Raw genomic sequence first — 25,795 nt, 5'->3', positions numbered from 1 at the left:
GGATTTCTTTGATTTATTTGCTTTTATTTCTCATAAGGTGTCATTAAAATATTTACTATAGTATTATAATTTCTTTTTCTTTAAATTAGTATTTTTTAATTAATAGTTAATGTTAATTCTTTGTGTCCAAGAGCCGGGGATTGGAGTAGAGGGAGAGAGAGAAAGAGAGTTGTGTTGCAGTGAACCTTAGCATATGTAAATTAATTAGCAGCAGGTGATAGTTCAAGAGCAACCATAAAGGAATTTCAAGTGCATTAATATGGCTAACATTCAATTTTCTTGGAGTTATTAGGTTCCTCCCAAGAAATTTGTAGAAGCCACTTCTTTTCTAATTTCTCAGCATATTTCTTTAACAAGTGCCATGGCCAAAGGGTAGAGCCACTTCTTGAGACTTTTACTTTATAAAAAAAATGTTTAACGAAAACTATCACTTTCATGATTTTTTGTTCAAAGTTCTACCCATAATCAAATTTTACATTCATATAATTAATTATTATATTATTAAATAATCAACTAATAAATTATAATTTAACTAAGTAATTAAATTCACATATAATGTGACTTAAATTTAAAATCTCAAGATTCTAAAACTTTTTTCTTGCTAGTAAATCAAAATCTTATTTATGAAGTGTTAACTAGTATATGTATATAAGTACAATATTGATTTTGTTTATAACTAAAAAATCATAACAAGTTAATTACTATTTGGCTCAATAGTATAAGTATTCTCCGTCCAAAGAGCAAGTTTGAAACCCTTTTCTTTCAAATATATATATATATATATATATTTATAAATAATCATTAGTTTTTCTTAAGTAAAGTAGTAAGATATGAATTTATTTGATCAGCTTCTAAAACCCCTTGACAAGAAAGAGAGGCAGTGAACCTTTTTTTTTTTTTTTTCCCAATGAAACAGAACAAATTAGCCTCTTTCTTCTTGGTGCTTAATTACTGCTTATTTGATGTTGATAGCTTAATTTATTAGCAAGAATAATGTGCACTTTTCAGTTTATACACAAGTCAAAGTTTGGAATTCAACCAAACTTTTTCCAGTTAGTTAGCGACAATTATTGGGTTTAATAGCAAGCGTTCATGTACCTAATTTTTTGGAACTTTTGCGTGGATTCCATTCAACGTTCTTTGAACTAGGAGGGATGGGCCTCCTGTACATTCAGGGCACCAACCCTATAGGCCAGTTTAAGAAATAAGCGAAGAATCCAATTTTAAATTGTTAATAATCGAAATTTCTAAATTGGATTTAAGACTTACCTGTATATATATATAAAATATAATATAACACAGTCAACGGTATTTTTAAGTTTCACCTAATCTTAATTTTTTTTGAGTGATTTTAATAATGTATACTCTCTGTCACAACGATTTAATGAATTCAAGATTTTATGTTCCAAATATTTTTCACAAAAATTAAACTCTAATTGACAAGAAACTTTACTAAGTGGACTAGCATTTGTAGATACTACTATTAGGGAAATTTTATAGTTATAAGGGTAGTATAAACTTTTTACCTTAAAAGGTGACTCACTGACAAGGTAAGGGCGATTTTGTTATTTCAATCTAAACTGGTATGGTAAGTTGACTTGAATTCTTGGAGTATACATCAGTTTGGCCAATTCGTTTTTCACTTGAAAGCACATGAGAATGTTGACTTGTTATCTTTCAATTGGATTATCATCTATTAGCTCAAGTTGGGCCAGCATTATTAGCCCTAAACCCAATTGTTAGAGTTCAAGTCAGACACTCACATCCTACAAATATAAATAGCCCCCTTACATCAAGTATGCACATTCAATTTCTTTCTTTCTTCTCATGATTTATGTTTTCTTTATTTTTTAGAGCACTGACTTAAACCTCATAACACAAACATCAAAAAAACTTCTAACCTTTGCTTCTATCTGAATTCCAACCTTATGATTTTAAGTTTTTGGCCTTGTAAAGACACCTCAAAGCAAATAGAATAGCAATAATATTTTTAATTTTTTTCCTAAGTAGTTTTGCTTTTAAATTAAGACTTATAATTTAAAGTATCACTTTGTATTGTGAGTTGTGACCAAAATGTCTTAATGTCACAGGCTCCGACCTAAGACTCAAAATCTGTGTGGCCTTAAGTTTAGAATTATCGCTTTTTAGCCTAAGTCAGCCTAAAACACAAGCGTGTGGGCACTAGAACAACTGGAAGGATAGAATGCGCAAGTTTGAGAGAGCAAGAGAATTACTGGAATATGTACTGTATATTACTGAAGCAAAAGTGTCTAAAGATGTAAAAAAGAGGGTAAAACGACTTTTTATTTATAGTTGAGGCCTCAAATTATATTTATGGCTAACTCGTAAAATCAAAGGATTACAATATCTCCTAAAAATTAGGGATTACACATATTACACATTATTACAGAAGGCTCATCCTAATTTTTAGAGTCAACTAGATCCTGCTGAAGGCTTCTGCTGATCTTCGCTACTTCTGAAAAATCCTAGATTAATCTTACTCTTTTGGGCCCTTACAGGTACGGTACGGGCATCTTATAGGCCTGGCCCTAGCTGTGCGAGCGGTCTGGACTCCTCTCTAAGGTCTAGTGTGCAAACCCCCGTCAATGTCCTTAGTGCTTAAGTGTTAACCCCTGGTGTGCTCGCCCAAGGCATGACATTCTCCCCCACCTAATAATGTGATGCCCTTGTCGCGTCCTCTACATGGAATTGCCTGATTTGGTCCTAAAACTACCATAAGTCTTCCGCTGGCTCCCAGCTCGTCTCATTATCTAGAAGCCCTTTCTAGCATACTAAGAACTCCTATCTTGGTTAATAGTTCTTTTACTTCACTTCCTGGTCAGTAATGATGCTGTGGACCTCTCTCTTATATGAGGCCCTGGCTCTCAATGTTGCACATTTCAACTCTGTCCGTCATGGATCTCCCTCATCCTCATGGAATGGCTTGAGTATGCTAACATGGAACACTGGGTGTACCCTTATCTTGGATGGCATATCCAGCTTGTAAACAACCTTGCCTACCATCTTAAAAACTCTGAAAGGTCCCTCATATCTTTGGACTAGGCCTTTGTGTAGCTCTCTGTGGTGCACAATGGGATGCAGCTTTACCAACACCAAGTTTTCTACTTGGAACTGCATGTCTCACCTCTTCTGGTCTACCCACTTCTTTGACCTCTTCGCGATTTTGTGGAGACAAACTTTGGCCAAGTTGGTTTGCTTTTGCCAAGCCTTGGCAAATTTGTACTCTACTGGATTAGGCCCTGTATAACTTACAGTAATTGAATTGGGTGTTAGCAGTTGCTGACCTGTCACAATCTCAAATGGACTCTAGTTCATTACTTCACTTCTCTGCAAGTTGTAAGAAAACTTGGCGACATCTGATAGCTTTGGCTAGTCCTTGTGCATGGCATTCACATAGTGCTTGAGGTAGACCTCCAATAGTCCATTCATTCGCTTAGTCTACTCATTGGTTTGTGGATGCATGCTAGTGAAAAAGTTTAAGTCTGACCCCAATAGCTTGAACAACTCAATCCAAAATTTGTCCGTAAAATGCCCATCCAATCACTAATAATGGTCCTCGGCACTCCCTAGTACTTCACCACGTTCTTCAGGAATAAACGGGCGACCTCATCAGCTAGGCACGCTTTGGTTGTTAGAATGAAAATCTCATACTTGAAAAACCTATCCACCATTACCATGACACTCTCAAACCCCTCTGTTTAGGGAAGACTGACTATAAAGTCCAGAGTGATGCTTTCCCATGGTCACTCTAGCACTAGCAATGGCTCCAAGAGACCGCTTAATGGCTTAAGCTCCACCTTGTCCTAAGGATTCTTTGAATACTCTTGAAGTGAGAAAAATTTTCTAAGGATTTTACCAGAATGATGGAGAAATCCTATGAAAATTTCAATAATTAAATTAAAAAAAGAGACCATTTAATTAAAGACCAATTTAGGATAACAAAAAGTTATTTGGTACCATCTTAGGATGGGCATTATGGGGGTGTTAACCCTTCCTCATGTATAACCATACTCTCAAACTTAGCTTTGCAACGTAGACCAAAGTCTATCATTTATACAAAGTCTTAATTGAACTTAGGATTTTTTAAAATAGATAATTTTAACATGGTGACCAATTGCACCTCAACAAAAAAGATTAGTGGTAACTCTTGATATTTTACATCTAGCGATTGAGTCTCTAAATTGGTATGTTATGACAGCTTGGTGACTTCGTTGGGGGCTCATGCCAAGAAAGTTGAGCAAAGGAATAACTTTAGTCACCTTAGGATTTAGTTGATAGTTTAATTTGTTATTTTTTTTTTATTTAATCTTTCAAGTTATCTTATTTTACTAATGTTTTTTTTTTCTTATAGACTTATAATTATTGTGGGAAAAATCAAATGTTTAATTTGGCAATGAAATGATTACATGTTCCTTCACACATACTACATGTACATATACATGCATAAGCTTTCGATTTGAGCTCAATCCTTTTTAAAAGGAAGAAGAGTATCTATCGCCTTTGTGAGGTGATAACATTTACACAAGCTAATGAAATATTTCTATTCGAATTGAACCTTTTTTGTTTGTAACCTATAATGGGTAAGGATTATGGTGTCTTACTAGTCCAGTATGGACGACAATGAGGAACAATCTAGGAGTTTTTAGCTTGTTCGATCATCTAAGCCCAGCATATAAAAAAACTATGGAACTCATTTTTAAGATAAAGCCATGACGACTCGTTGTGTTGAGCTATGACCCAAACTAGGACATATGAAAGAACGCCTCTTAACAATAAAATTTGACATTATAATTTATATTTTCTATTTGATTCATTTCATTTTCATGCATTGCATCCATTGATCGTAATATAGGGAGGTATTTATTACATAGCAATTGTCAACAAGGTGATCCCATTTGCATTCATGGAGAGTTTACTACAATCTAAGACTACACCTACTTACTATAAGACTTCTGATAGTTTAAAGGCTAGATTTGAAGATACCCAATGCAAAAAGGGAGATTGTCCACCAAAAGATCACATGTCCATTCTTTCTGAAAAGATCCAACTTAACCTCAAACAAAATGATTTCAATGAGTTGACTAGTATTTGGGAGCATTGGAGTGAAAGAAGACAAAAGGCTTTCCAAAAGAAATATGTAGATTTGGCATTATTCATTTCAGTGGTTATCGTTAATAATTTTGTTTGAGCCATAGTACAATTCTGGCATTTTTCTTATAGATGCTTCGTGTTTACTAAAATGGATATGATACCAACAATTGAAGAGTATTTGGTTTTGTTTCACCTTAGCCATTCAAACCTAAATAAGATTTATTAGAAAAATAAAAAGTCTGGTTATCATAAAAAGCTCGCTGGTATAATTAGGGTTAGTGTGTAAAAGGTTGATAAACGTGTGAAGTCAAAAAATGAAGGTACTTATATGCCTTGGGGTTTTCTATGAGATCAACTTATTGAGTGCTTAAAAGATTATCGAGGCATGAACATGATGGTTTTAGCTCTTTATGGGATAGTGATATTCCTTAAATTCTTAGGACACATGAAGTTGCGGTGGTAGATTTCTTTAACCAAGTTAGGCATTAGATAAATGTGGCACCAAGTTAACCATTCGATTTTTGAATCATTGTTGGCGAAATGGTGATGGCTGCTTTATTGGATGCTTACAGTTGTATATTTGGATAAGAAGTCACCTCGAATGCAAAAAGGTTAAATTTTGTAAGCCATACTTCACTACTTGCATACCTATTGAAAAGTTCTACAAAAGTAAATGGCCAAAGCCAAAGCTAAAGGGTGAATGGATCTTAATTCTATACAAGTTTACAAGTCAAGATATTGTTTGGAGAGCACCATGTATGCCATATGACTCGATGCTATTCAGTTGTAAGAATCAACCTTAGGTCCTTTTTTTAGGTTTATAGGGGTATTGTCAACGATGCCCCGATAATGGTGCAAAGGTAATTAGGCTATGAATAATTTATCCCAATGACATATAGCTCAACCAATTGGAATTTGCATATATCAATACAGGTACTCTAAACAAGATGAAAGATATCATAAAAGAATAGAAGCAAGTCATCTGGGTGCACGAAGGGAGACGTATAAATGATACCACGTCAAAATATTTTGTTTAGCAAACTAGGAAGGCCAAAGACATTGTGTTCCCTCCAAATAAAATTTTAGATGACCCAATTGAACTAATGCCATAAGATCCTTTGCTAGACATGGAAATTGCTAAACGAAAACTCTAAGAAGAAATGGATAAATTGAAAAGCAAGAATAAAAGACTTTGCCAAGAAATGAAAAAATTGGAAGATGATTTGGAGAGACAAAATGGTGAGATTTAGAAGATTGGTTAAGAGTGAGAAAAGTGAAAAGAAATGTTTAAAGATTTAAGCCATACACTTTCATCTATTATTGCTGAACTATGGTACTTTTAAAAAGAAACCAAGCAATCACAAATTGAGATGCAAAAGTGGAAAAGGGAATATCACAAAGTTAGTGGAGAGAAAGACTTACTCCAAGCTTCTATCAATGAATTAAGAGAATTGTTGTATTCTTAATAGCTGTTGATGAAAAAATTGATTAATGAATGTAAGCAGCTTCAAGTATATGCTCAATTTTACGATAGGGGTGAGGTCGAAAAAAGTGTTCTTGGCAAAAATAAGAACATTTGAACCACCTATTTGAACAAATCAGTAAAGCCATCTACAAAGCAATAGAAATGGATGAAAGGGTGAAAGAACTAAAATAAGGAATGTATATGATAGGAGAATAAAGGTAGTGTCTGTTAAACTTTTTGGATAAGATGCAAGACTAGTATCAACAAATCAAGGATTTCCTTTGGAAACTATAGTTGTTAAAATTTTTCATGGATATAATTTTGAGTCCTATATAAAACAATCTTTAGTGGATAATCTTTCTGTTAACATTTGCTATGTGGCAAGTGTCTCATTATGCATTAATGCAAGCCATTTAGTTTTACTAGCATGCTTTGTCTATTATCAAAACTTTTATAGAATGATGGGATGATTTTCTTTACTTACACATAGAACATACATCTAGATAACATTTTTATGGCATAAAAAATAATAACAAAATATTCTAATTTTGAAATTGTGGAAACAAAAGTTCAAGGAGAGCTTGACCTCTGAAAGCTTTAAATCAACTTGCTCACGAGTCAGAGCCATGAAAAAAGAACAAGTTAATCAAAAGGATAAGCGTAAAAAAGCACAAGAGAAGATAAAAGAGTAGCCTAACATGATGCAAATGATGAAAAAAATGGGTAAAGGAAAGAAAGTAGTTAGAGAAGAAGTTGCTTAAGAAAGCCAACAATAACAAGATGATAAAAATCTTCTATATCTACTAGGTTTTACTCTACATCAAGCTCAGACCTCTCAAAAGGCATAACAACAAGTAATGCCAATCATTTGAGGGTACCCATCTATCTATCCTTGCATACTTATTATAGTAGGACCTATCCAATTTTAGGTGCAAGTTGTTGTTGCGTTAGGAATGAAGTCTTTAAATTTGATTCATGTGCCAAATTTAGATGATCATTGAGAATAAAAAAAGCTAAAAGCAAACACATTTGAAGTAAAAGAAGACTCAGAGTCTTAACACAAGATAAACCTTATAAAAGAAAAGCTGAGGTGATTCAATGAATGTACATTTATGGTTCCATAGATGTGACAAGCCTATGCGTAGTGTTTGATGTGGTTATCTAACCAAAATTTAAAGTCCCAAAATTTAAGAAGTATGATGGGACAAAATGTCTAGTGACTCATATGACCATGTATTGTTGAAAAATAACCATACACGCTTATGATGACATATTGTTGATCCATATATTCCAAGATAGTCGTATGGGATTTACAACTAAATGGTATGTTAAATTGGATAAAAGCTATATCCATTCTTAGAAGAAGATGGTTAGGGAGTTTATCACTTAGTATAAACATATTATAGATATAGCTCTAATCGCTTATCCTTTCAGAGTATGGATAAAAAAATTGATGAAAGCATTAAAAAATATGCTCAAAGATGAAGAGATGCCACTGTTTAAGTATAGTCACCCCTTATAGAGAAAGAGATTATTGTCTTGTTTGTTAATACTCTTGGATCTTCATATTATGACAAGATGACAAAAAATGCCACAAAGAACTTTACATATATGGTGATTTATGGAGAGATCATAGAAAATGCGATCAAAAGTGAAAAGCTTGAAGCAAGAGACACAAAAAAGGATAGTGCATCAAGAAAAAAATAAGGGGATGCACAAGCTATGACATATAAAAAGTAACCAGTCAAAGGTTATACCTCATATCATTCTCTTTTAGTCTACCATTCTTATTACCTTGCTATCATTAATGTTTCCCTAAACCTAATCCTTACCAACCAATCTAACCATGCTTTTACCCTTAAACACCTATTCATATCTATACACCTACATCGGTAGCCCAACCCTTCATCTAGCCAAATAGTTCAACTAGTAATCCAAGAAGACCCCTAGAAAATTAAGAAAAGATTTTCATTAACCCAATTCCTATGACATACATTGATTTGTATCCTTAGCTCGTAAAAAATTACCTTATTATGTCTGTCCATTTTGAGTCTTTGAATCATCATTACTTTAAGTGATATGATGCAAATGCTTGATATGATTATCATAATGGAAATGTAGGTCATTCTATAAAAAATTGCATAGCTTTTAAATACAAAGTACAAAACTTAATCAAGGCTAGCTACATGAATTTTGATATGAAAGAAAAACTAAATGTTTATGGAAACCTTTTACCAAATCACTTCGAAGTAGCAATCAATGTAGTGGATGATTGTAAGGGGGTTATGTCAATAAGTGCTTGGATAAAGTCAAAACCCTAGTGAGTCAAGTCTTTGATAGCTTGGTTAAAGTCAGCATGCTTCACACAGTACCTTTAGGCCAAAAGATTTGTTGCCAAGATTATAATTCGACTCAAACTTGTGTATATCACATTGGGGTAATATGGCACTCTATTCAGAATTGCAACAAGTTTTGCTAAGTGTTGCAAGTAATGATGGACTTTTATTTGATAGAATTTTGTGAAGTTTATAATGGAAAGATGGTGAATGCAATAGAAAGGCAATCTTTATGAAGCATGTCAATAACTATTTACAATGATGAAAAGCCAAATTTAGTGAAAAATGAACTTGTTTCTTTTCCCATGACACCTATAACAAGTCACATCCCTAGCTCATTTCTTTATAAGAGTGATAAAGTGATCCTATGGAAATGTGAATGTGATGTTGTGGCTCAAAGATTGAATGATCACCCAATTACAAATAACTTAGATGGCATTAATACTGCAAATATAACTATAATGGGTGGAATGACTCGAAATGGATGCTATTATACTCTGAAATCATTAGAGAGAGCTTGAAAAGGAAAAGCTAAAGAAGGTGAGAAAATGTTGAAAGAGAGAAAAAAAGGCTTATCTAGTAGTGGCCTAAGATGTGTAGTATAAAATGCCTATTTTTGAAAAGAAAACTTATGATTTTTTGTAACTAATAAAATGTAGTAAGTGTAGGCATAGTGAAACAACTGAATAAAATGCCTGCTTGTATCTCATTGTTATATTTGCTTTTAAATTCAGAACCATACCAAAATACCTTACTAAAAGTATTGAATCAATTTCATTTGGAGCACGATATATCTTTGAGAATGTGGATCATATTATGGGGAATATCATGGTACCCAATTTCATAACTTTCAACGATGATGGAATTTCACCAAAAAGTAAAGGTAGTATTAAGGCTCTTCATAGTACCATAAGTTGTAAGGACCACTCTATAGCTAAGGTTCTCATCGATAGTGGCTCATCAATCAATGTCATGCCTATGGTCATATTGAGAAAATTACCCATTGACTTATTATATATGAAGACCAGTCATATGATTGTGAAGCTTTCGATGGGTACTAAAGAAAGGTGTTAGGAGACATTAAGATATTGATGTAGATTGTTCCATATACTTCACCATCAAATTCTAAGTCATGAATATTTCACCATCTTATAGTTGTTTGTCAGATAGACTATGGATTCAAATAGTAAGTGCAGTCCCATTTTTTCTGCATCAAAAGGCTAAACTCATCATAAAAAATAACTTTTTTTATTTTTAAGGAAGAAAACCTATTGGTAACAAAACCCTTAACCACTTCTTATGTAAAAGCTACAGAAGAAGCACTTGAGTGTTTATTTAGGTATTTTGAATTCATCAATGCCACTTATATTGGAAAGAGATGAAAAGTTCCTATGTTACGTTTGTCCAAGACCACTGAAATGGTCATCAAGTAGATAATCGAAAAGGGATGTCGTCCTAAAAGGGGCTTTAAAAGAGCTCTCTAAGGAATCAACAAGCCACTTAAGATTGTTGAACATAAAAAGCTATTCAGGTTGGGTTATAAGCCTACTAGAGTAGAAAAAAGAAAAATGATGGCTAACATAAAAAAAAAAAAAAAAAATAGGAAGATACATTTTGCTTGGGCAGATGTATTCATCCTGGTTCACTAGAGATTACAAAAAAAGAGCCCATATTAGATGTGGAAGAGGCTTTCTCGAAGCTGCATACTTATATGGTATATGGGAATGAGATGATGGCTTAAGAACAAAAGGCACTTATTTATCTATGTCTTCTAAGAGTAGAGCTGTAAAATTGGACAATAATCAAGCTTCATGTTATCCTTGATCTCTCTTCAAAGTAATGTAATGAGTTAGATCCCCAAATGCTTCTACCCAAAAACATATGGAGGTTTTCTGTATGGGCTTATCTTTCAGTTGTCTTTTCAAAAAATGACAAATGCAATGCATTTTCAGTTTCTATCTCATTCATCCATTCTTTATTGTTTGCCTACACATGTACCTTTTTTTTTTCAATTTCACATAATTTTCAGATCTTGAACATGAAGATAATCACGTCAATAGTCTAGGATTTGAATTTGAAAACTCCATTTAGGTTGATGAACTTAATAATTGTAAGGATTCAAATGACTATACATTATCCCTTGAGTTGTTGAAATTGATTAAACCTCATTAGGAAAATACAGTGATATATTAAATTTAAGAGATGAGGAAAATAAAAAAGAAGTCAAGATTGGCATATCATTGTCACCCATTGAAAAGCAAAATGAAAGAAATTGCTTCAAGAATATATTGATGTGTTTGCATAGTCATATCAAGATATACTAGGGCTCCGTATAGATATTGTGAAACATAGTTTGCCTTTGAAGCCAAAATGTAAATCAGTACAGCAAAAGTTAAGATGCATGAAACCCGGGATGTTGTTGAAAATTAAAAAGAAAGTGAAAAAGAAATTTGACACACGTTTTTTACAAGTAGCCAAGTGTCTCGTATAGGTGTCCAACATAGTGCTAGTCTCTAAAAAAGATGAAAAAGTTAAAATATGCATGGATTATTAAGATTTGAGTCAGGTAACCTCAAAAGATAACTTTTCATTACCCTATATTGATACACTTGTAGATAATACTACCAAACACTCAATGTTCTCATTCATGGATGGTTTCTCAAAGAATAGCCAAATGAAAATGGCATAAAATGACATGGAAATCATATTTGTGACAATGTAAGGGACATTTTGTTACAAAGTCATTCCTTTTGAGCTGAAGAATGCTAAAGCTTCTTGCCAAAGAGTAATGGTAACCTTGTTTCATGACATGATGCACAAGAATATAGAAATATATGTAGATTACATGATTGTAAAGTCTAATGAATGGGAAGACCATGTTGTCAATCTTAAAGAGCTATTTGAAAGATTATGAAAATTTCAACTTAAGTTGCATCCTACCAAATGGACATTTGAAGCTAAGTCAGGTAAATTATTAGGTTTTGTGGTCAATGAAAAAAGAATAAAAGTGTATCTAGATAAGATATGCGCCATTCAAAATTTGTTTCCTCTGTAAATACAGAAAGAGATGAGGGTTTCCTAGGAAGGTTGAATTACAGCTCTCAATTCATTTCTCAACTAAGCCCCAAATACAACCTTATTTTCAAGTTACTTTGAAAGCATTACCCTAGTTCAAGTTGCTTTGAAAGCACTACCCTAGCAAATGGAATTAAGAATGCCAAAATGTTTTTGAAATGATTAAGGAGTATTTGTCAAGTCCTTTAGGGCTAGTGCCACATATGGTTGGAAAACTATTGATTTTGTATTTAATAGTGCAAAAGAATTATATGGGATGTGTATTGGGGTATAGAGATAAAAGTAGTAAAAAGGAACAAGCCATTTATTACTTGAGTAAGAAATTCATAGATTCTGAGTCCAAGTATTCCCAATTGAAAAAAATGTGCTACGCACTAGCTTGGACAGCTTGTAGGCACATGCAATACATGTTGTATCACACCACTTGGCTTATAGCAAAGCTAGATCCTCTTAAGTAGTTCTTTGAAAAGTTATCACTGTCAAGAAGAATAGCAAGATGGCAAGTCATGCTCTTCGAGTACGATGTTGTATATGTGACACAAAAGATAATTAAAGGAAGTGCATAATCGAGTTTTTGGCAAACTGTGCTACTGTTGACTATAAGCCCATGAAACTTGATTTTTCAAATGAAAATTTAATAAATGTCTTTCAAGTGAAAGAGGGAAAACCCATAAAGAAGCCATGGAAAATGCATTTCGATAGAGCTTCAAATGCCCTAAGCCATGAAATTAGAGTTTTTCTGATATTCCCTGAGGGAAACTACTATCTAAACATAGCAAGGTTGATTTTAATTGCATTAATAATGTCACAAAATATGAGGCATGTGTTAGGGACCTGCAAATGGTGATTGAAAAGAAAATTAGAGTACTAGAGGTATACGCGGATTCAACTTTGGTGATTTATCAGTTGAAAGGTAAATGGGAAACAAGAGATTCAAAGCTAATCCAATACCAAAAATATATAGCTAATTTAATCAAGTAGTTTGAAAAGTTTCAATTTCAGCATGTCCCTTGAAAAGATAATCAAATCGTTGATGCTCGCACTGCATTATCTACAATGTTCAAGTTGAATATAAACACAGGGCTTTGACTTATTAAGATGAACTTACAAGAATTATCATCATATTGCTTGAGTGTTGAAAAAAAGGTCAATGGGCAACCCTGGTATTATGATATTATATAGTATGTCAAACACCAACAATATCTAGAGCATGCATAAAACAATGATAAAAGGTATATTAGAAGATTGGCCATGGGACTTTTGCTTGATGAAGGAATTTTGTACGAGAAAAGTCAGGATCAAACACTTTTAAGGTATGTGGTCACTGTTGAAGCTATGAAAATACTTGAAGATATGCATGAAGGAATATATGGGGTATATGCAAATGATTACATGATGGCTAAACAAATCATGAGAGTAGGTTACTAGTGATTATATTGACTTTGCTTAAAAATGTCATAGGTGTCAAATTTGTATAGATAAGATCTATGCCCTTCTAATCCCTTTACATGTTTTGGTTCCCTTGTGGCCATTTTCTTTGTGAAGAATGGATTTGATTAATCCCATCACTCTAAAAGACTCGAATGGGCATGATTCATCTTTTTAGTGATTAATTACTTCACAAAATAGGTAGAAGCATCATCTTATGCTAGTGTGACATGAAAATGGGTATGCAAATTCATCAAAAGAGAGATAATATGTTGATACAAACTTTCGAAAAGGATTATCTTAGATAATGCTAGCAATTTGAATAATAAGATGATGAAGGAAGTTTGCACTTAGTTTAAGATCAAGCATCATAATTTAACACCATATTTTTTAAAGAATAATAGGGTCGTAAAGGCTGTTAATAAGACCATCAAGAGTATATTAGAAGATATGATTGATATTTACAAAGATTGCCTTGAGAAGTTGCCTTTTGCTCTCTTTTCTTATAGAACATTAGTGCGTACCTAAACAAGTGCCACCCCATTTTTACTAGTATATAGGATAGAAGAGTGTTGCCAATCAATTTAAAAATTCTTTCTTTGAGGGTTTTGATGGAGGCCGAATCAGTAGAAGTAGATTAGGTTTGAAATTGCTATGAGCAATTGATTCTCAAAAAAAAAAAAAAAATAGACTCATAGTGCTTTGCCATGGTTAAATGTACCAAAAAAGAATAATGTAAGCCCGTGATAAGAAAATTTGACCAAGACATCTTCAAAAAGGAGAATTGGTTTTAAAAGAGATCTTTTTAAGTCTACACGATAGTTGTAAAAAATGGATACCAAATTGGAAAGGTCCATTTGTGGTAATGAAAGCTTTTTTAAGTGGAGCATAATTTTGATAGAAATGGATGGTGATGAATTGCCAAATCCAATAAATTCGAATGTTGTGAAAAAAAATATTTTACCTAAAAAAAAGAGAAAAAAAGGTATTAGGTTGAAAATCTGGAAAGGCAACTTAGATATAAGGATTTTATCATATAAAGACAAGCTTGGTTGATGAATTTAGAAGGATCAAGGGCATCAATAGAATGGGCTTTTAAAAGAACCTGATTTAAGTTGTATGAGATTGTCTAAATGTTCATTATTTTAAAGCTATTTTATTACCCAAATTTCCTTAATGTCATTGTAACCGGGCATTCTTTTATTGTATTTTCACTTGTTTTTTATTGTTCTTTCTAGCAATGAATATCTTTTATCCAATTTTCTTTGTTCCTTTTCATTTTTATCTTTAACATTTATGCATCATATTTGTCATGAATATTGGGATAATGATTGATAGTGCTCGTAAAAGGCCTTTGCATTATTTTGAGAAAAAATTTAGGGATCACAAGGACAAATGAAAATGAAAAATAAAAAGAAGAGAAGAACAAATACCTTAGAAGACACAATATTTAAGGCTTCAATCCAAAGGAAACACTTTTGGAAAAGTAGAAAATTATGATTGGTAAATGATATGAATAAAAGATCATTTCAAGTCATACACAATCAATTGATAGATCCACAAGAAAATCTTGAAGATGTGTTTAGAAACTAAGAAGAAAAAGTGAAAGGACAAGAAAGTTCATATTGAAAACTTTGTTACCACAATTTAGGATGAACGATATTTATTAATGTCAGCATAGCACGACATCCATTGCATTCATTGCATATACTTAGTCAAAAGGGATAAGAATTTGTCATGAATATGAAATTCTAAAATGTTTAGTACTTGATCAAATATTGCTTTAAAAAAGCTTTTTTGAGATGAGATTTTCAAAGTTTCACTATTGTTGTTTAGGAAGAGTGTTTTTTAAGATGAGATTTTTAAAGTTTCAATACTTTTGTTTAGGAAGAGTTTATTTTAGATGAGATTTTTTAAAATTGTTTAGCCTCTATTTTAGAGGAGCTTTTTTCAAGATGAGATTTTTAAAATTGTTTAACCTCTATTAAGAAAGAGTGTTTTTTAAGATAAGATTTTTAAAGTTGTTTAACCTTAGTTAAAAGACATTTTGTGATAAGATTTTTAAAGTTGTGGAGCCTCTAATGAGAGGAGTTTCATTTTAATTCATTAAAAAAAAAACTTTTTGAATGTGACTAAGTTGATTCATTCAAGTCTAGGTTTAATGCATTTACTAGTTTTTGAATGACTTGTTTATATTTGATGATGTTTTTGTTTGTCTCTTGTTATAGAGGTAAAGTGGGTTGTTCAGACAAAATTATTTTCTTTCATCTTTTCCCTATTACTAATTTTTAGTAAAGTACAAAGAGTACCAGCTATAGACACTAATTTTGTATGGAAAATGAATGTTAAATAAATTAATTTTGAATTTTGTTTAGGTCTGTTGTGAAACTAATTAAATTATTATTATTATTAGTATTATTATGTTTATTTTCTTGGTTTTTTCTTTTCTTTTTCTTTCTTCTTTCACAAAAGTCATTGTGCCTTAATGGCATCACTTGCAAGCCACTCTGCCCCTGGCTAACATGGCAGTATAGAATTCAGCTATTTAAAGTCCACTGGTGACTTTGCAAAAATCACCACTAACTTTGAAATATGAGATTTGAATCCTAAAAAATCTAGGATTTGAACCCTAGAAGGCTCCATAAATTGAGCTTTTCTTGCAAACAAAAAAGGAATAGATATAGAGGGAAAGATCCATGTTGCCAAACTCATTAAAGCCCTTTTCTACCACCACAATCACACTGTCATTACTAAAAAGAGATTACTGGAGATCCCATAAAAAAAAAGTAGCTGAACTATCCGAAACCCAAAGCTCTTCTAAAAAACAATAGCCACATCCCTTTTTAGGGAACCACAGTGCCACAAAGCCATAAAAATAAAAAAAGCAACATAAAAAAAATTTTAATTGAAAAAAAATGTGCTTTTCAGTTTTTTGTGGTTTCAAGGAGTTTTCAAGTTAGACTTTTGGGTAAGGAAAAAGGTTAGGACTTGGAGAGGGACATAGTTTGAAGTGGTGGCCTTTAAAAGCAATGGAGAAGGAAAATTTTAGTTTTAAAACCATGGGTTTCAGCTTAGATCTAAACACATCCAGTTGGTTTTTGAGAAAACTAAGTGGAGAAAGAAAAAGAAGAAGAAAAAGGGAAATTTTTAGTGTAATATGAAAACCAATTAATGCTTGTGACTGACAGCTGATGACGGTGAGTGGTAGCGGTGGTAGTGGTGAAAGGCTAGCAAATTCTAGGTAAGGAAGCTGGTTGGTTAATGTGTTTGAGATAAGAAGAAATATTTTTTTTGTTTGTTTTTAAGGATGAAATGTTTAGAATGAAATAAGAAAAAACATGTCTCATTACTGGCATAAAATCAATGATTGGATTTAAAAAAGCATAAACCGCTAGCAATTTGGCGAATAAAAAAACTACTAAAAAAAGGGCAGAATTCAAACTTATATAGATCAAATTAAAGATATTAAGATTAAGCATAACAAAATTTTTTTCCTAGAGATAATTTTGATTAAGTAAGTAATGTGTTTTTCAACACAAGCAAAAAATAAGAAAATAAGAAAATAAGGCAGACTAAATAATACTTTCTTTTAACTCACCTAATCAAAAAGCCTTTAATTCTTACAAGAGAATAGAAGAAATCATACTTTCATACAATATCTTAATTGAATTATATGTAATGATCAATAAATTCAATTTAATTCTCTATCCATACTTCCTAAAATCCTAGCAAGAATCTAATCTATTCCATATATATATATATATAGAAAATGAAGTTCCTTTAGGGAAAGTGGGTCTGTGTGCGAATCAAAGTCCATGTGTCATGCCCTGGACGGGTGCGCCAAGCACATCAGGTGCACCAGCACGCGAGCCAGAGGTTGAGGCCCATACACCAGGCGCGCTGGCAGGTATCTACGTGCAAGGCCTAGGAGACGAGGCTAGAACGCCCGCCCAGCTTGGAAGCCAGCCCGTGAGACCAAGGCCTGGCATGCAGGCTACCCGCACCACATCCAGAAGGGCCCAAGGTGCTAGATACGCAAATAAAGCTTCTGGAAGCTTTCAGGATCAGCAGAAGCCTCCTGACAGATTTGGTTGACTTTAAAAATCAGGAGTTAGAATCCTGATTGATTGTAATCTATATAATCCCTTGATTTTAGCCTTTATTCTAGGGATATTGCCATTAAGTGTAGCTGGAGCCTTAACTATAAATAGAGGGCTGCTCCACCCTCATTTGTACACCATTAAACACTTCTGTTTCAGTGAATACACAGTATATTCTAGCATTTTGCCTTGTTATCCTGTTTCTTTTTAACTTGCGTAATCAGCCCTTCCCATTGTTCTAGTGCCCGCACGCTTGTGTTTTAGGCTGACTTAGGCATAAAAGAGGAGATTTCAAGCCTAAGATCGCATGGATTTTGAGTTTAAGGTCGGAGCTCGTGACAGTTGGTATCAGAGCCAGCCCTAAACCATTCGATCCACGCCAAGCACCTCGAAGGAGGTAGGCAGGATGACCAGCTTCCGTGACAAAGGCGTCACGAGGTTCCGCATCGAACATAATAAGAGGGTCACTAGGATATAAAAAGGTTCACACCATCTCTTCTTTGTGAGGCGCCTTTTGTATAATAAAACTGTGAGGCTAGGGGGACCAGAGCGGACAATACCTCACAAAGGTGTGAACCATGGCAGGTAGGCTGATCTAGGATGCCGGATGAATGGATGCCCAGGTCCCGAAGCCACGTGGGTCAGAGCTTAAGTCTCGACCCGTGACATATGCACCTGACCCAGCATCGACTGAACTGACCAGTCCTTGATCGATCTAACCAAACTGGTGTTAAGTCGATCAAACCACCTTTGAACCGCTCGAGATCAAATCAAATTGCACCAAATTGTCAAAAAACCACCTGAATCATATAGAAACTGCCTAAACTGGTCTGAGTCGTGCCTGTACCGTTGACCTACTCTTTTTGGTGTTTTTTATTTTTTATTTTTTATTTTTTATTTATATTTATGTTTTATATATTATTGGAATAATATGCATATTTAAAATATGAACTTATTAGAGTATAAGATATTTATAAAAAAAATAAAAAAGGTATTAAATTAAAATTTATTACATAATAATTTTACCTTAAAATTTACCAAATTTCAAGCAAATTAAAAAATAATAAAATGAATAAATAAAATAGAAATAAATATATTTTAAAGAAAATAATAATAATAAATTTTCTAACAATTATGAATATGCAACTGATAAAAGAAAACCTTTTAAATTCTACTAAAAGAATGGTGAATTTAAAAGAAAGTTCTAAAAATAATTATTTTGAACCATAAATGAAACAAATAATAAAAAATAAGACAAAACCAATAATAAAAATCTAAAAAAATTACAAACATGTAATTTTCTAGAGAATATTATTTCTGAATTCTATCAGAATGACGAAAATTTAAAAAAAAATAAAAGATAATAAAATAAACCAACAAAGGTCACAAAAAATAAAACAAAAAAAAATAAGTTTGAGAATAATGAAAATCGCCTAAGTCATGAAATTACAAGAAATCACGAAAGAGTGATTTTTTATATTAAAGGTTACTATGTGTCAAATTTTATTCAAAATTTATCAGAATATTGAAAATTTATCATAATATTTCAATCTAAATTATTCCAGAATGATAGATAATTTATAATTATATTTAAACCAATTAAAAAAATCATATCATGAAATTCTGAATATCACGAATAAGTGATCCTTAGAAAAAAAAATTTTAAAAATAAAATATTTCTAAATTTTGCTAGAATGATAGAAAATTTAGAATAAAAGATTAATTAAATTGTAAAAGATTAAGTAAATAAAATTATAAAAATTTTTATTAATCCGACGAAAGAGCCTTTTAAAAGAAATAAAAAGATTTCTTGAATACTCTTGAAATAAAAAAAAATTTCTAAGGATTTTACAAGAATGGTGGAGAAATCCTATGAAAATTTTTCAATAATTAAATAATTAAATTAAAAAAAGACCATTGAATTAAAAACCAATATAGGATAATATAAAGTTATTTGATCTGGTGTTGGGACGATGCTATTTGGGTGCTAATATTTCTTCATTCGTAACCGAACTTTCAAATTTAGTTCTGCAACATAAACCAAAATCTATACCTTTTACCAAGTCTTAATTGAACTTAAGATTTTTTTTAAAAGGGATAATTTTAATTTAATGACCAATCTAACCTCGATAAAAAAAAAATAATGAAGACTTCTAATATTTTACTTCTAGCAATCGAATACCCAAATTGGTACGTTATGACATGGTTAGCGAGAAATGAAGCGGTGTTTGAGAGTAAGCAATTAAATGTGCAGGGTTGATATTTCTGGTAAAGCTTAGATCAATGTTCTGGAATCTGGATAAAAGCTTTGAACGAGGGTGTTCTTATAGCTGAATCCCCTCGGTGGATCAATCCCTACACGTGTGCTCCATCTATAGTGAAAAGACCCAAAAAAGACTAAGCGTTCTTGGCGCCCACTCGAGGAAGGAGTTCTGAAGTTCAATGTCAATGAAGCAGCGAGGGGACAACTAGGCCAAGCGGATTGTGGAGGTGTTTTGAGGGATTCAAACTCCAGAATTTTGGGAATTTTCACATCTCCCCTTGGAAGTCATGTTTCCAATGTGGCTGAGTTACTAGGGATTAAAACGGCTCTACAATTGTTTGTAACTTCTGACAGATTTAGAAACAAGAAATTGGTGATTGAATCAGACTCATTGGTGGCAGCAAATTGGTGTGCCAGAAAAGAAGCTTGTCCATGGGAGTCGTGGTCTGCATTGAATGAAATTGAGGAGCTTATGGTTAATTGTGATGTTTTTGTCCAGAAGACATCCAGAGAGGGAAATGACTTGGCTGACGCTTTAGCCAAAGCAGGGGTGGACAGAGCTCATTGTTACGTAGTGTGGTGGTAGGATCATAGCAGGTAATGTTACTCAATGTTGCAGGCTGGAATTGTAAGTCCCTGTAATCCACATAACAGAATGCTTCTCTCTGTATGCAATGGTAGACGAATTAAGGCGTGTGGAAGGGTCCTCTGGGACCTGGTATGTATCTTTGATCATTTATTAATAAATTTTGGCTTTACCAAAAAAAAAAGAAATCTCATCTGCAAATGAACCAAAGGCAACGAAATTTTAGGCTCCTATTATAGGTTCTTTGATGGATTGGCTTGCTTTATGCCACCACGCCCTGTAGATTTGAGCACCCAATTGCAAATTATATTTATAATCTTTTTTTATTGTATCAACTTTCTCATCTGCAACTAAACAAAGAATTGAAAAATAGGTTCATATTCTCGATTACAAAGAATAATGCTTCAAGGATTAAACAAATAAGGGAAAATTTCAAGCATTTTTATGAAATTTGAAATTTCGGTATCTCACTATAAAGTTCAAAATTTCTCAAAATCTATTATTCAAACATCCGATTTGCTTCGTGGCAAAAGAAAAATAAAATCCAATCTGCCAAACATTGCCTCTTTACTCTCAATTATTGTTTTGATTCTTAAAAGAAAGATAAGAATACGAGAAAAGGAACCGGTGTTTGCTGCATTTATTTAAATTGATCCCTAGGCCAACTTGAGTTGTGGAGGAAAGGTTAGATTTGAAGATTTGTCATTTGGGTTGCTACTTAAACCAACATATTAAATGACAAAAGAAAGAGAAAAAGCTGTGAGGAAGTCTGGGAGTAGGAGAGAAAAAATGGTGAATAGAGTCAAGTTTTCAATGTTTAAAGTTGTATAACGTGGCAATGATGTGGCTTAGCATACTTCATCTAAAGAAATAAATTTAAAACAATCCTTATCAAGGGATAAAGATTTTGAAGCACTCCCCATTGGAAAAAAAAAAAAAAAAAAAAAACTTACTCGGGACGGATTCAAAATTTTTTATTAGTGAGGCAAGTATTTTAATTCAACTTATTAAAATTTTCATTGAAAAACAAATTAATATAAAAAATTCTAAATAAATTAACATGTATAATAACTTTTTTCTATAAAATACAATTTTTTATAAATTAATTACATGGGTATCGACGAATATAGCTTAAATATTATTATACTATAGAAAAATTATTTTTTTGACATACGCACACTTATAAATATGTATATATATATATATATTTATTTAATAAAATTTTGCTTATAAAATTCTTAAATATTGATACAATATGTGAAAGAATAAAAATTAAAATTTTCAATTTTATTATTTAATTTCATTTTTTATTCGTTATAATATCAAGAATAGCAAATGCTTATTTTCTCATATACAAGGAAAACAATATATTTTTTATATGCAATAAAAACAAGAATGAATATATAAATTTATGTTAATTAAAAATCGTATTTTACTTTTTATTCTGATTAATTCACACTTTATAGGTTATCTAAATGAACTCTAAAAGTTTTTTCTTTGTTTTTCTTCAAAATTAATGCATATTAGAATGACATTGCTTATTACCCAAAGTATGGCGGGGGTAAATATGATCCTCAATTCCATGGGGGCAAATATGATAAAAAAAAATTTAGTGGGGGTAAAGCTTGAAATTTCTAAAATTTTTGAGTTTTTTATAGTAAATCTAAAGAATTTTAGTATCTCAGTGGGAGGCAACTGCCCACAATTTTATATGTAAATCCGTCCCCGCACATGATCATTTGGTCCAATAATAAAAATTTTAATTTCAAATCATTAATATTAATGGACAAAATTAGAACTTTTCTGGTCATCTTTTGGGTTATGTTTAAGGATTCAATCATTTCTCACAAAAATTCAAATCCAAATTCAACTTGATCTTTGCATGATCCTTTAAAAAATGACACTTATTTTTAGGACTAAGGAAGTTGATAAGATCATGTTTATCTTTTACGCCTATACTTGCGGGTCTTACACAACCTTTGAAACTTTTTTAATATAGGAGATATATACCAACAAACTAGCTTTTAATTTTAGACCAGATATTACCATGAATTGAATGACAAAATCATGTGATATTTTACTTTATTTAAGTACGCGAGCTAGGAGAGATGATCAAATTTCAGATATAAGATCACTTAAGGTTAAATGATAAATTAAAATAAATCATGAATCCGTCAATATTCTTATTAATTAAATCACATTATATAATTAAAAAAATGACAAAAATTATTTAAAATTTAAATCTGATTGAATTTTGAGAAAAGTTAACGCCTTGCCTTTTGAAACAATGAAAAATAATTTCCATAATCTTGACTCCCCTAGCTAGCTAGCTAGCAACAATGATCAAGAATTAACAGGGATGTATTGGTAGTTTTTATCTTCTTTGCTTTCCTCTAGCCATTGATAACGAAGAAGGTGACACTCATAGTATGGGAATGGATGGCTTTTGTCCATCTTCAACAGACAAAAGGCAAATACAAGACACAATATCTTTCAAAGTTGTCAATGACAAAGATAAGTCTGAACCCTCCCACAATTTGTTGCTCATCAAGGGAAGAGGCTGGTCCCTTTCGCTAATTCACTTAACCAAATCTTAATTATTTAATGGCCTGAACGAAGTCCCTTCCTGTCACCATTTGCATATACTCTATCTTAAGGAAAATATGGAAAGAATTAAGTTTTTGATTATCTTTGCTAGCCTTAGAAGATATATAGACAATGTAGATGACTTCATAACAAAACGGAAGAAAACATTTGTTGGAGTAAATTTCACCATTATTATTCCGTGATCATTTTGCAAAGTTCCAATTTTCATCCATGGACTATTGATTTTGTTTTTTTTTTTAATTTATCCATCGACTATCAACATATCATTAAATTTGGATGGAAAATGACACATATATGTCTACTAAAATCTCGTATCACAAATTTTGTTTATATTCTATCCAAATTATAATGGTATTTTGACAAATGAATGGATTTGAAATAAATTTAAAAACTTATGGATGATCAAAATGGAGCATTACAAAAAAGTAAACGACTACCGATGCAATTTAATTGAATAAATGCATGATACATTTGGTTCTCGGCAAATTCAGCTTAATCATTGCAAACTTCTTTTTATACATGGATACGAAGAATTTGAGTGCAACAACTAGATGCAACCCAAGAATAATTCCATGTATTTGACACAAGCTTTCGAATTTATCAGCCAAGCTATAGCCTTGTTTCATGCATTATCAAGGTAGCCTGCCTGACTTTGTCAGAGTGATAACTGTCTAACTGCATTAAGTTCTAAAGATGTTTTTAGTGGCTGAGGAAAAGAGTCTTTTTCCAGAATTGGCTAAAAACCCTGAAAGTAGATCTAATTTTTCCCCTATATATACAATTATCAGAACCGAAATGTTATCCAAGTATTTCAACTATTGAGAATTTAAAAGTGATGTCCAAAGACTAAGTTATAAAGAGATAGCGTCAACTTTTCTATTGGAAATGATCACACAAAGATCAAAAGCAAAAATGAAATGCTATGATTCATGCACGTACTACTATATAGCTTGAAGATCCTGTAATGCTGCTCTTTTCATGATTATAGCCCCATATTTGATTCATTCTAGCTAGTACAAGTGTCACGGGTCGAGATTCAAGCTCCGAACCCGCGCGGCTCCGGGACCCGGGCATTCACCCTTCCAGCGTCCCGGATCAGCCTGACCGCCACGGTTCACACCCTTGTGAGGTATTGTCCGCTCTGGCCCCCTGACCTCACGGTTTTGTCCTACAAAAGGCGCCTCGAGGGAGGTAGGCAGGGTGGCCGGCCTCCGTGACGAGGGCGTCACGAGGTTGGGTGCGGGAGAATGTCACGGACCTAAGGGGGAGTCCTGAATCCCACATCGAACATAATAGGAGGGTCCCTGGGGTATAAAAGGGTTCACACTATCTCCGCCTTGTGAGGCGCCTTTTATAGGACAAAACCGTGAGGCCAAGGGGGCCAGAGCGGACAATACCTCACAAGGGTGTGAACTGTGGCGAGAAGGCTGATCTGGGACGCCGGAAGGGTGAATGCCCGGGTCTCGGAGCCGCGCGGGTTCGGAGCTTAAGTCTCGACCCGTGACAAGTGGTATCAGAGCCAGCCCTAAACCGTTCGATCCACGCCGAGCGCCTCGAGGGAGGTAGGCAGGGTGGCCGGCCTCCGTGACGAGGGCGTCACGAGGTTGGGTGCGGGAGAATGTCACGGACCTAAGGGGGAGTCCTGAATCCCACATCGAACATAATAGGAGGGTCCCTGGGGTATAAAAGGGTTCACACTATCTCCGCCTTGTGAGGCGCCTTTTATAGGACAAAACCGTGAGGCCAAGGGGGCCAGAGCGGACAATACCTCACAAGGGTGTGAACTGTGGCGAGAAGGCTGATCTGGGACGCCGGAAGGGTGAATACCCGGGTCTCGGAGCCGCGCGGGTTCGGAGCTTAAGTCTCGACCCGTGACACAAGAGTATAGCTAAATGCTTATGAAATGCCTAAACCGTTATATGGTCTTGGGAGAGGGTGTTCGATATGAGTATGTGTCTCACATGAGTGCATTATGGTTTTTTTTTTTTTATATATGTAAATTTTTACACTAATTTTGAGAATCAAAGTGTCATCCATATGATTAGTTAAGTGTCCAAGACGTGTCGAACACATATTTGTTAAGATAAATTGAGAAACTCGTGTAACATGAATGCTTAAACCACAATAATAAATAAATGATTGTGGCTGAGGAAAATCCGAAAGTTGCCAAATACAATGCACGTGCTGCAGAACTGATGATGACAGTCATTGAAGCTGTCAAGGATATAACAGAACAAAAATTTGCTGAATAGAATTTTGGGAATGCAAATTCTGCCAAAAAAATTCTCTGTTCTTAGTGATGTTAACTGTTTTCTGCAATAGCAGTAAACTTGTATTGGAATTGAATAGTAGGCTCAACTTTCCCAGAGAAACAAGTACACCTTCTTTTTTTGCCTAGGACTTTTGTTGTCTAGTAATCACTTTTGATTTCGATTATTTTAAAATTGAGTAAGATCAGATCCCATAAAAGGGGCAAGCTTTCGTAATACTTATTTTATCTATTTACAATATTCAAAATTGAAATCTTATTTAAAAAAAATCAAATTCCTTATCACTCAAACTAACAGACATTGGTAACAAGCACACCTTGTTATAAATAAGCAACTACCTTTGAAACCATTATTCAAGAGATCATATTAAACAAGGACATATATCTGCCTTTCACAAAGATGTTAATTTCTGACAAAAGTTGTGATAACAACAGTCAAAATTAAAAAAAAAAAAAGAAGAAACTAAGTGAATATGTACATTTTCAACTTGTTGGTTTTGGACTATAGGGTATAGGCACATGTTTTCATATCTTTAATTATTTCCACTTTATGG

At 33.2% G+C, this 25,795-nt stretch overlaps 1 protein-coding gene across 1 annotated transcript; it reads left to right on the top strand.

Moving 5' to 3' along the window:
- The first annotated feature begins 17,238 nt into the window (after positions 1 to 17,238).
- On the top strand, positions 17,239 to 20,365 carry LOC149515086 (uncharacterized). The gene is made up of 2 exons (XM_089742975.1): positions 17,239 to 17,385; positions 19,913 to 20,365. The coding sequence occupies exons 1-2, from the start codon at positions 17,239 to 17,241 to the stop codon at positions 20,363 to 20,365; spliced, it is 600 nt and encodes a 199-aa protein (XP_089599101.1).
- The last annotated feature ends 5,430 nt before the right edge of the window (positions 20,366 to 25,795 follow it).

The sequence above is a fragment of the Durio zibethinus genome, chromosome 14 (genome assembly GCF_047325235.1).
Source record: "Durio zibethinus cultivar Kanyao isolate XHJ-2024 chromosome 14, ASM4732523v1, whole genome shotgun sequence".
NCBI lineage: Eukaryota > Viridiplantae > Streptophyta > Magnoliopsida > Malvales > Malvaceae > Durio > Durio zibethinus.
This window is presented reverse-complemented; position numbering and strand designations above follow the sequence as displayed.

Bases quoted from the DNA above. Each gene is read 5' to 3' on its own strand.
- LOC149515086 (XM_089742975.1), top strand. From the start codon at position 17,239: ATGCCCTGGACGGGTGCGCCAAGCACATCAGGTGCACCAGCACGCGAG. The intron at 17,386-19,912 runs GTGAGACCAAGG...GACCCAAAAAAG, and splicing joins CCCAGCTTGGAAGCCAGCCC to ACTAAGCGTTCTTGGCGCCC.